Source organism: Onychomys torridus, chromosome 3, assembly GCF_903995425.1.
Source record: "Onychomys torridus chromosome 3, mOncTor1.1, whole genome shotgun sequence".
Lineage (NCBI taxonomy): Eukaryota > Metazoa > Chordata > Mammalia > Rodentia > Cricetidae > Onychomys > Onychomys torridus.
In genome coordinates, this window is record NC_050445.1 from 147,964,053 (window position 1) to 147,976,694 (window position 12,642).

Below are 12,642 nucleotides of genomic sequence, written 5' to 3' on the forward strand. Positions count from 1 at the left end.
CTTAGCTATCACTGAAGTGGTTGCTACAAGTCATGGGGGGAATTGGATTAGGAAATGATCAAAGGAACAGAGGGAATGGCTTGTTACTCCCTCAAAACAGATGGGATGTCAGTACTATCAACACTGAATTCTAGGGGCACTGCATTACATGAAAGTCAGTTCAAATCTGACAGCAGTGGAGGGCTAAAGATGCAAGAACCCCCCAGTACCTACATTTTGGGGAACAAAGAAAAAATCAAAATCTGTGGGGAAAATAGTGAATTCATTTTTAAATATATGGGGCATATTGTGTGACTCCATTGCTCATGATTTCTACAGAGCAGACGTTTGGGGAGGGAGAGGACAGCAGGGAGTTGCTCATTTTCATTATCTACTTTGTAAAATAACTGGAATCATAAGACTCAACTCTGAGTGTTTTGCTGTCCCGAGCCTCATGCATGTGAAACAGGTGCCTTACCAGACAGATCAGGAAGTCCATGTCTAGAAATGAACTCAAGCTGGACTACAGAAGGGCTTATGGCAGTCAGATAAAAGCCAGCATTCCTTAGGAACTTGTAAAATGGGTTTTCCACCCCCAAAAGGAGTCATTTCCTTTGCCTCTGGAAGAAGGGACACATGGATCTTCATATGGTTGCATATCCAAGTCCATGTTGGCCTCCAGATTCCCTCAGTGTCCCATCTCTATCCCCCCAGCACCCCCCAGCACCCCCCAGCACCTCCAGCACCCCCCAGGACCCCATAGCACCCCCAGGACCCCACAGCACCCCCCAGCACCCCCAGCACTTACAGGCATCATCTCTTGCTATCTTCCCTCCTCTGCTTCCTTAGCCCTGCCCTGTCCAATCTACTTCTGTTTCTCTCTGCTCTGGACTCCTCTGGATAATCTCTCTCCCTTATTCACAATAAAACCCTTCCAACTAATAATGGAGTGGCCATTTTGGCAGTTTCTTTACTGAGACCCCTCACATACACAAACCATACCCCCAGCATTAAATATGTTATTTTTAAAAATATGCCTTATTTATTTATTTATTTATTTATTTATTTATTTATTTATTTATTTATTTGGAGTCATTATGTGAATATATAGAAGTCAGAGGACAATTTGTAGATTGATTGATTGATTGATTTGGAGTCATTATGTGAATGTATAGAAGTCAGAGGACAATTTTCAGATTTATTTATTTATTTATTTGGAGTCATTATGTGAATGTATAGAAGTCAGAGGACAATTTGTAGATTGATTGATTGATTGATTGATTTGGAGTCATTATGTGAATGTATAGAAGTCAGAGGACAATTTGCAGATCCTGTTCTCCCAATATGTGGGTCTCTGGAATAGAACTCAGGTCTTCAGGCCTAGCAGCAAGTCCCTTTACCTGCTGAGTCATTATGAATGTTACAGCTCTGAGGGGAAAGGTATCCTGGCAGTTGGGAGCCAAGGAATAGACAAACCTCGCACAAGAAACTTATTGGGAGGGAAAAACCCAGGAGGGTGGCCGCCTTTGCTCAGGTGAGAAGCAGCAGAGAATTGAGCTGAAGACAGGGTTATGTAGCGTTTCTTGGGGAGGTGGAGCTTTCCAGGCTGATCTAGAATTGGAGGGATTATGTGGCTTGATCTTGGGGATTGGTGAGATTTTTTTCTGTAGGGCGGGGCCTGGTCACTCTCCCACCTCAGAGGGCTGGGAATGGTTCTCATGACAATCCCAGAAGTGGCGGGGATGGGGGCGGCGGGGAAGGGAGCAGCACCTGGCAGTTGGTGCTGCTCAGGGGCAGGGCCTAGCTGCACAGCTCACGTTGTGTGAATAGCCAATGTTCATCTTGTGTATGGTGAAAGGACCAAGCAGATGCCATAACAGGCTGCTCAGTCTCCTCTCAGAGATCAGGCCTCAATTTCAGTTTCCTGAGACTTGAGCAGCAGTTTCTGGGAGGGCCCTGAACAAAAGACATAGTCCTTGCAGTAGCTCCCTTTCTGCACGTACTCTGACCGCTCAAGGTTCAGCCAGTTGTTCACTGTCTGGGACCCCTCACCAACCTAGAGCTATGTGCATGAATCAAGGACAGAGCCTGGACCACTGAGCCAGCCTCCCACAGTCAGTCCATGCTAGGTCAGCCAGCCCCCGTGGCAGCTCAAGGACAAAGCCTGGGACTTGTCCCGGACAGTCCCAAAATGATAACTTTAACCCCCAACCAGTAAATTCAAAGGTTACACACCCTCACCCAATGAAAAGAGAACAGAGATAAAAATAAACCAATCCAAGCTGCACCTGTGCCAAACCCCCTACCACCCTGAAGGGCTTGCGTTTTTTGCCTTTAAAAAGCTGGCCTCACAAAGAAAGAGCAAGCTCCTCCCAGCCTCACTGCTAAGAGTGAGTGTTTTGGACGGAGCTTCCCTGCCTCAACTTGTAAACTTAACAAAATAAACCTTGCTGTTGCATTCTGGACATCTACCGTCTTCAGTGGTCTCTTTGGGGTCATGATCTGTCATAACATATGGGTTTTTTTGTTTTGTTGTTGTTGTTGTTTTGAGACAGCGTCTGGCTGTCCTGAAACTCGATCTACAGACCAGGCTGGCCTTGGACTCACCGATTTCCACCTGCCTCTGCTTCCTGAGTGCTGGGATTAAAGGTGTGTGCCGCCATCACCACCCAACTACTTGTTCTAAATAAAATGTTTTGTTAAAAGCAGTTAAGATTCAAGTACAAAAATCCACTAGATTTGTAATAGGAGAATTCCTGGTAAAAGGGTGTTTATGAGTTCATGTAGTGCTACTGATCTCCAAAACTTCAAATAAGAATAAACAAGAAAAGTAAAAAATAAATGGCGACTTAAACAGCTAACATAAATACAAACATGGATGTGGTAGCAATGGCTTATGACCCCAGCTCCTGGAGGCAGAGACAGGGGGATCATGAGGATGAGGCCAGCTTGGGCTGCAGCTAGATTGTCTCAGGAGAAATAATGGAAAAGTGGACAGAAACCAGAAAGGGCGGGTGGGGTACGGCAGTGGAGAATGCTCCCACTGAGCATGGGGGTCCTGGGCGCGAACACAGGAAACATGGGTACTTTGTCTTTAATTTGGTAATTGAATATATGGGTTACAAAAGAGGTTTAGGTGAGAGACATAAACTACAAGCCATCTTTAAATTGGTGATAAATTAATCCACTAAACTGAAGGGACACTGTTTTATTTTTAGTTTGTGCTGGGAATTGAATCTAGAACTTCACACATACCAGGCAAGTGTTTTACCACGGAGCTACATCACCAGCCCTGAACTCAGGCTAATGAATGAGAACAAGTCATGTACTTATTTCTGTAAGAAAAGACTGCAGATTCTGAAATTGCCACTGAAGTGGGGTGGGTGAGTCAGAGGGTTGCCTGTCTACCTAATAGCGCTCATCTAGGAGGAAATTCGAAATTGGAAGTGGAAGGCTTAGATGGGGTCCCCTTCCATCTCTGAAGGGATACTTTCATACAAATCCACGTCCCCACTGGGCAATGTAGTGGGAGTTGAGCTCATAATGGAAGGAGCTAGCCTCTCACCAGGCCTAGGACAGTGCTGATTGCTGCCAGATGAGCAGGCCAATTAGTACTTACACAACCTCAAATAGCCAGGAAAGAGGATTTCAACTGAGACATTGTCTAAATCCGGTTGACCGGACATCTGTGGAAGATATTGTCTTGGTTGTTAATTGAGGTGGGGGAGTGTGGGCGACACCATTTCTTAGGTGGGAGTCGTTAAAAACGCTGGCCGAATATTAGTGCTTTACACTCTTGTCTTCATTTCCTTGCAGTCATGGACTGTACCCTGGAATTGTCAGCCCAAATAAACCCTTTCTCCCCTAAGCTGCTTGTGGTCAGGGTATTATCACAGCTGCAGGTGCAAGACACTCCTAAACCTTATTACATGAAAGTATCACTTTAAGACCTGGTACTGAACGGAAATGCCCAGTCCATCATGTGGATTCATTCTCTCTGTGTGTATGAGAATATGAGTACAGGTGTTCTTGGAGATGAGAGGTGTCAGATCCCCCTGAAGTTGAAGTCACAGGCAGCTGTAAGGAGTCTGATGTGGGTGTTGAGAACCAAACTCTGGCCTTCAGAAGAGCAGCCAGTGTTCTTAACCACTGCGCCATCTCTTGAGCCCATGACTCATTCTGAAAATAACCAGACATAGTGAAATCTAAGACTGCAACCAAATCTCCATATTACACAGCACATTACCACCTTTTCCCTCATATGAAGTATGTCTGAAGGTTGACTGCTTCTGAGATACAATGCCTCATGAATATGCAGGTTCTTTAATTAATATTCAACTTCTTTCTTTTCTTTTCTTTCTTTTTTTTTTTTTTTAATGTTTTTTTGAGACAAGGTTTCTCTGTGTAACCTTGGTGTCCTGGATCTCACTCTGTAGACCAGGCTGGTCTCAAACTCACAGAGATCCACCTGCCTCTGCCTCCAGAGTGAGTGCCGGCTATTTTTGAATACTGAGCATTATATGGCTATGGATTTTGGCCAAGCAGAGAAAAGACTACTATCATGAACGAAAGGTGACAGAGTGTTAATAATGCACCTCATTACAGTGTTTTCACACACAAGTCACTATTCTTTGTTCTGCAGTAGAATTGACCTCTGTCTCTCCCTGCCTTGCGCCTGGCTCATTTTCTTCTTTCCCACACTTAGTCAACTGGCTTCTGCTTTCAGGTCATGTGTATTTCACCCCCGCCTCTCACATCCTCTTTCTAGCTTTATGACCTACACACACACAATTCACACACACACACACACACACACACACACACACACACACACACACGTCAACTCCACATTGAAGAAAACGGGTTTTTCTTTCAGTCTGATTTTTCTTAACAGACTGATTTCCTGTTTACTCATCTTCCTGTCAACATCAAGATTTCGTTCTTCTTTACCACTAAGTAAAACCCATCGGATATGCGTGCCATAATTTCTTCATCCATTCATCTGGGGATGGACACACTGGTTGGTTCCATTTCCTGGCTATCGGGATTAAAGCAGCAATGAATAGGGATACCCATGTATGATGGGTACGGTGACTAAGAACTTTTTATGTACAAACCCGAGTGGGACAGAGGGATTATATGGCAGTTCTAGTTTAAGCTTTTTGAGAAACTTCCACATTGATTTCTACATTGATTGCATTAATGTGACTTTTTGTTATTTATGTAACGTTAAATGGCACTTAAATTTCATTTCTCTTTGCTGGTAATAGACATAGATATTTGATACATTTTCTCAATCAAAATATACTTGTTAAAATAGGGGTGATAAACATTTTTATTACACTTTGTGTTTAATATTTTGATAAAACATGGCTTTATAAGAAAATGAAAATCACCAAACTTAACAAAAAAAAATTATGCACTGGACAAAAGGGAAAATGAGAGATTTTGAAAATATAAAACCAAATAACTGTAACTGAAAAATATTTCTAAAGACAGAAAAGTAAGCAACTCAAGTTTTCACTTGCTTGCAGGGAGTGAGTTTGTTAGACTAACGTCCTCTGAAATTAACCCCAACGCTACATTATGCTCAGAAGGCTGTAAGTGAAATGTCAGTGACAGAGACAGGGGAGCCTCACCGGTAAAACCAGGGGCACATAAAATGAAGCTTTGTAAAGTTGCACATGGCCGAGTTCAAATCCAAGCTCCAAGTTTTTAATTCTTCGTTGTCCCGTCCACAGCTATAAAGTGGTCTTTAACAATACTTAAAATAAATCTGCTGAAAGATGTCACAAAGTACCTGCCGCAGAAAGCATTTCATACGAGATAACCATTCCTAATGAAATGCCAGGTTCCTGCTGAGGGAAGCCCAAGAATGTCTCCTATTCCCTAAGCCGGTGAGAAGACTAGTGAACTTCCAATGTCAAAAAACTAGGGCATTGAAAAAAATTAGTTTTTTAGTTATGTGTATGGAGAGAGTGGGTATGCAGACCTGAGTCCAGGTGCCCAAGGAAGCCAAAGGCATCTTGATGCTCTGAAGCTGGAGCTACAGGTGACTGAACTAACCCACTTGGGTGCTGAGAAATCAACTCAGGACTACTCTAAGAGTAACACCGGTTCTTTAATCCCTCCTCTCTGGAGACTGAAGGACTTTCTTAAAATGAGACTTACAGCCAGATCTGTGGAATCTGAACTCGGGAAGCTGACCAGCCTGACCTAAAGGAGGACCCCGAGCCCTCTCGTCAAAGACACATCGTTAAAGCTGGGAAATGGCTACAGCTAACAAAGCCGAGTTAACATTGCAGGATCACTTTAATTTGGAGTCCCAAGCCTCCGGCCCAGTCCTCATTCTCGCCGCCCTTAAGGAACGTGGTTTCCCTCTGCTGAGTGACCGCCTCTTCCGAGCTCTAGAGGTCGCAAAGCGGGACGCAGCCACCCAGAAACAAGCAAAGAAAAATCATTCACGCAGACCAACAGCACTCAGCAAGTTTACGGATCACGTTCCCAGGCCGGGGGGCGGAGCTACGAGGTCCACCGGTCCAATGAGAACGTGCTTCCACGTAGCTTGATTTGCATGTGCAACAATGCAAGCCACAGAAGTGACACCAAAGCGACCCAGCTTCCCATTCCGGTTAAGTCTCCCCAGCTCATTTCTGATGCTTTGGGGGCCCTGAAAAGGGCCTTTGGGTTAGGGGTGGTGATGCAAGAGACCAGGGAAGGCCGAGAGCCGGTGGACGCGCTCAGCCGCCGAAGCCGTAGAGCGTGCGGCCCTGGCGCTTGAGGGCGTAGACCACGTCCATGGCCGTGACCGTCTTGCGCTTGGCGTGCTCGGTGTAGGTGACGGCGTCGCGGATCACATTCTCCAGGAACACTTTGAGAACACCGCGAGTCTCCTCGTAGATGAGCCCCGAGATGCGCTTGACGCCGCCGCGCCGAGCTAAGCGCCGGATGGCGGGCTTCGTGATGCCCTGGATGTTGTCCCGCAGGACCTTGCGGTGGCGCTTAGCGCCCCCTTTTCCGAGGCCTTTGCCGCCTTTGCCACGTCCAGACATCGTCTCCTCCCGGTGAGCAAAGAAACTACCTTACAGAACACCCCAGCAAGCCCTTATATTCTCTGGTAGCGGACCTGTTTGAAAACAGGAAGGGGTGGGAGGAGCTATAGGCTCCACCCCCTGGTTCTTTACTCCCGGCTGCGGTAGCTCCAAGCAATACTGGAAAAGACTTTTTATTCCCCCCTCAAATCTGAAAAACCCTAGCATATTTCAAAATTTAAACAATATAAGCTAACAATTTCTTTTTCTCTTCCTTAGCGCAAATAAAAAGGTCGCAATGCTATCTTCAGTATGCTCTGATTCGTTATCTAAGCTGAATGCTATTCTTATACTACTGCAAAGTAATGTGAAAATGATTAGAAATCTAGCTTACTAGATATTATGGTAAAGCGGTATACATTTTCATGTGTGAGTCTTTTGAGTGGCTGGAGAAGAGAACGGTCACTTTCTCTTATGACCACTCTTAGAAAATTATTTTACTCCCCTCTCCACTTCCTGTTTGTTTTCAACTTTTTCTGCAGTGTGTGGAGTTTTCTGTTTCTCCTGCCCGGCAAACACATCAGTATTTTCTTTTGAACCAACTGTCTGCTTTTATAGTTACTTAGCTGAGCTATTATAACGTGTCACTTAGATAAGCTTGCATCTCAGAGCTTGCATTTAAAACTTAAAAGTTCTCGCCAGGTATAATGACTCACACTACACACAGCGCTCTGGAGGTTGAGACAGGAGGACTGCCACCAGCTGGAGGCTAGCCTGGGTTAGACAGACTCAACTACATTTCATCCCCTCCCTCATTCAAAGGTCTTCTAAAGTTACGTTTGTCAGAAGCATGACTTTGAATAGATTTTTACTAGAAATTCCCAAACCGGAAAAGGACTCTTGGTGTTTTGTTCCATTTAAAACAGGGTTTCTCTGTGTAACAGCTCTAAGGGTCCTGGAGCTCAGTTTATAGACCAGGCTGGCCTGGCACTCAGAGTCAGAGATACGCCTGTCTCTGCCTCTTGAGTGCTGGGATTAAAGGTATGTATCACCCTGCCTGGAGGTGTTTTTTTGTTTTTTTGTTTTTGTTTTTAAAGAGAAGACTGCCCTGACATTTACTGCATTTAGAAGAGAGCCGGATTTAAGGGAGAGTTCACAACACTTTCCAGGTGCTTAATGAGTTTGTTGAGGACTGAGCATTTTAGTAAACTGTTGTTGGTCTGTAGTCTTAGATAAGCTTCCCGGCAAGAAAATGGTTTCCTAAATTTTTATATCTCTAAATGCTTTTTAATCTACAGTGCTTTTCAATCCTCAATTCCCATAATTCAAACAGTATGTTAAAGATTAACTGAGCCCTAGGATATTTGGAAGGAAAAAAGCCTGAGTCATTAATTTTTTTTTTTTTTTTTTCCTGAAATGAGGTTTCTCTGTGTGGCCCGGGCTGGCCTGGAACTCATTTTGTAGACTAGACTGGCCTTGAACTCACAGAGATTTGCCTGCCTCTACTTCCCAAGAGCTGAGATTAAAGGCATGCCTCACCACTGCCCAGTGAGTCATTAAATGTTACGTCATGATTTTAAGTCCTTGGCTTCCTAGAATTCTTACAAAAAAATAAGGCAAAGCTGCCTCTAGAATACTTTTTGAAACTCTGTAAAAGCCTGTATCCAAAAAAAAAAGAAAGGAAAGAAAAGGACTTTTCTATGATATAAGCACAAACTTAAGCTGGTTTACAGAAGTCACTGCAGTATTTTCTTGCTGAAACTGCACCAGAGGCTTCCATAGGCATTGACTCAGTATGTAATAGAACCTGCTGAGTGCCTCCAGACATTAAATTATGTATTAAAATCAGGTGATAGGTGGTAAAGTCAGCCAGGAGTTTGAGGACGTTGTCTGGCTCCAACCTTTATGGTGGCAATATATTGCTCAGATCCAAAGAGGTGTATTTGAGATCTCAGCTACTGCTTATTCATTATGCTAGACAATAAAGACATACATAAATACATGTAAACTGGTTTTTTACAGTTTTTTCTTTTTTTTACAGTGTGTGTGTGTGTGTGTGTGTGTGTGTGTGTGTGTGTGTGTTTATTCTGTGTTTGGGACAGGATCCTACGCAGTTCAGGCTGGGTGGGAACTAGGTGGCTAATGATGACCTTGACCTGACCCTCCTTTCTACACCTTAATATTAAGATCACAGGCAGGCCCCACCACACTTCGCTCTCGGAAGTTTATGCAATGAAATCATACCGTAATTAGAATAGGGAGAGGTTAAATTTGTGATCTTTTAATTAAATGGATACTAAAAAATCTACATGGCATTTTTAAGCAACGTTTGACATTACATCGGTTGCGTAACATTCAGGGAAATGTGGAAAATTGAAGTATCTCAGTGAATCAATCAGTGGAAAGTAATAGCTAATTAAATAAAAAAAAACCCTTATTTTATTTCAAATGCCACGGGCCTATAATTTGAATATATAAGAATATATAAGAACAAGTCGAAGCTTTCTTCCTCCAGCGTCTCGGTCTAGTTTAGAGTATTCTAAAGTCTTGGTGGAGCACTGAGCGACAACCTCCAATTCCATCTCCAAGAGCTGGGATTATAGACGTGCACCATGTGCATGGCTTTCCTTAATTCCCCTTTTTTCCTTCTCTATCTTCCTCTCTTCCTTCCTATCAGGCTGGTCTGAATCTCAAATTAGATAAGGCCGACCTCAAGATTTTGGCAATCCTCCGGCCTCGGTTACCCTAGTGCTGGGATTACAGACACCTGCCAGTTCAACAACACCAAGAAAGCCAGCGAACTATGTAAATTAGGACTAGAAATTTGCGTTTTTGATTGGGACAAATCTGGGAAGGCGGGCCCTCTGCCCGGGCGAGCTGATTGGGAGCGGTGCCTGCCTGTCACAGGCGGCCGCGGCTGCGGAGTTTAGCGAGGTAGTTCCGGAGTGGCGCACGGCATCCCGGAACTGAGCGGACTGGTGTTGGAGTTCCCGGCGCCGGGTCGAGCATGTCGGGGCGAGGCAAGCAGGGCGGCAAGGTGCGCGCCAAGGCCAAGTCGCGCTCGTCGCGCGCGGGCCTGCAGTTCCCCGTGGGCCGCGTGCACCGGCTGCTGCGCAAGGGCAACTACGCGGAGCGCGTGGGCGCGGGCGCGCCGGTCTACCTGGCGGCGGTGCTGGAGTACCTGACGGCCGAGATCCTGGAGCTGGCGGGCAACGCGGCGCGCGACAACAAGAAGACGCGCATCATCCCACGCCACCTGCAGCTGGCCATCCGCAACGACGAGGAGCTCAACAAGCTGCTGGGCCGCGTGACCATCGCTCAGGGCGGCGTCCTGCCCAACATCCAGGCCGTGCTGCTGCCCAAGAAGACGGAGAGCCAGAAAGTGAAGAGCAAGTGAACCCGACGGGTGCAGAGCCCGCCGCAGTCCGCAGCCAATAAAGTCGGTCAAAAGCGAGTAATCCGGAGAGCTGTGTAGTCGCGGGACCGACGACGGGGTGCTGGGTGGGGACGCGACCCGAGCTTGAGCTAGACGCGGGCCACCCTTGAGGCCATGTGGGAGCCAAAGGGGACCCAGGGGCTGGGTTGGGAGCCTCCCCCCACCCCTTGCATCATAGTAGGCAGGAGAAACGGGGAGGCTACTCTGGAATTAACTTTGCCTAACTGCCCAGGCCTTCGCAGGAGGGAGGAGTGGTAAGAGGTGTTTCCAGCTATGGGCAAGAAGTTGCCTCGCTGGCCATACTTAGAAAGGTTGACTACTTGGAAAAGACACCATAGGGACCTTGATGGGTGCTAGTAATTTAGTTAGGATTGATAGTCTTTTTAAGCTAATAGATATTATCATGATCTGAATACCAGCCACCTTCACCTCACACCCTTGTGTTCATGAGTCTTTAAAATGAAGTAATTTGTGCAATACGGAAGTGAGTCATTAAGATTGCTCCCTGGACGGTATTGCATAACAGCGGGGCCCTCGGCCTTTAGTGTATGTTTAGCAGTTTTTAACATTTTCTCTTTCTGCTCATGGTGGTGGCGCACACTTGCCATGGGGAGTAGAACGTCATTCGTGGCTGGTGAGTTTGGAGGCCATTCCTGAGCTACGTTAGGAATATGTCTCAAAATATATACACACATTCCCCCCCCCCCCCAAGCTTTAGTTTCATAACAGCCTGCTCTCCAGCATTGTCTTTGGGAATTGGTTTGATTTTATTTAGAATTAAACCCTACTTTTAGGGATAACTCTTAATAACTTCCCTGGAGTCCCGTTTTTCCCACTAGCTGTAGAGTTGTGTAATGCCCCAATAAGGAAAGGAAAGGTCATGTGAGGTAAGAGCAAGGAGAACACGTAGGTCCCTGGAAATGCTGTTCTTCCCTTCTTGGCCATTCCATTTCATTCTCAGTAACTGTCATTCTGCCACAGGATCCACAAAAACCACCCAAGGGTAGGTTTCACCCTGGGTTCATTTTTTTCCTGGGAATCAGATGACATCTTCCCCTTCATTTGTACTGGCTGGCCCATTTCCCCTCATCCCCAGTGTTGATTGGCTGTCTACACCATGTGCTAGTATCAAGTGGGGGTGGGGGTACAGCAGTGAATGAGGCCAGTTAGGTTGCCACTGTCCTGAAACCCACATTCTTTCTTTCATGGTTCCTGCAGACAGGAAATAGGACAAATAAATAATATATTACAAACCAGTGTCTGTCCGTATTTGGTTCTCTGCTGTTGGTCGAGTGGATATTGGAATTACTCTTTGTGGTAATCTTGAAAGATGTACAAAGATCACATCATACACACCTCTCATAAAGAGGTAGATTGCTCCCTCTGACACCTGAGGAGAACAGACTCCAGTAGCATTATGGGCAGTTTCAGGAGGTAAACATTTCATACCTGTTTGGAGGACTAAGATTTTAGTACCATGTATTAGCATTAGATGCTTACGTTGAAAAATGCCATCTCCTACAAGGAGTAAGGGTTTGCATCGTGACTTAAATTCTAGGTAAACATGTGTACTCAGCTGGTGGAGCACCAAGGTCAGGAATAGAAATGTGACCACCCAAGTGTAGCTTGGTGAACAAATTGGGACCCCTTACAAAAGCATAAGGCAACATGAAGGAAAATAGCCACTGTTTGTAAATCCTGGGGAGGGTAAAGGGGGGCTTGGGAGCCCCTCCCCTAACAACCATGAACTGCATACATTTTGGGGTGAAAGTTGGGGTCTTGTGTCCACCGATGACAAAGTGGGTCCTGTCTTGCGCAGGTCCCCTGCAGGTTATCCCAAGTGTTGAGAGTTGACCAGGGCAGGTCTTGCCATGCCTGGAGGACAGCTTTCCCCAGCAGTAGGAGTTTCAAAGAATTGTAGTCAAGTGTGGTTTACAACTCTAATTCCAGCACTAGCGAGACAGGGAAGAGCCTGAGTTCAAGGCCCGTCTGAGCTCCATGTTCTGGGATAGATAGGGCAGCACAGGGAGATGGTCTCAAAACAGTAAAATTCAGTTGTTAGAATCAGTTGTGAGTGGTACCACTTGGAGCCAATATAAATGCAGTCACCCTTCTGTGTCCATGAGTTCACATTTACAGGCTCAATCATACCTAGTTTTCAAGTTCTGGTTTGACATTTGAGTCTAACTTAATAGA

General features: G+C 45.6%; 2 protein-coding genes across 2 annotated transcripts; one reads left to right on the top strand and one right to left on the bottom strand.

Moving 5' to 3' along the window:
• Positions 1-5,364: 5,364 nt before the first annotated feature.
• LOC118580861 (histone H4) lies at positions 5,365-7,241 on the bottom strand. The gene has a single exon (XM_036182862.1). The coding sequence runs from the start codon at positions 7,029-7,031 to the stop codon at positions 6,720-6,722; it is 312 nt and encodes a 103-aa protein (XP_036038755.1). The 5' UTR covers positions 7,032-7,241; the 3' UTR covers positions 5,365-6,719.
• LOC118580860 (histone H2A.J) lies at positions 6,597-11,699 on the top strand. The gene is made up of 2 exons (XM_036182861.1): positions 6,597-7,043; positions 9,688-11,699. The coding sequence occupies exon 2, from the start codon at positions 10,018-10,020 to the stop codon at positions 10,405-10,407; it is 390 nt and encodes a 129-aa protein (XP_036038754.1). The 5' UTR covers positions 6,597-7,043; positions 9,688-10,017; the 3' UTR covers positions 10,408-11,699.
• The last annotated feature ends 943 nt before the right edge of the window (positions 11,700-12,642 follow it).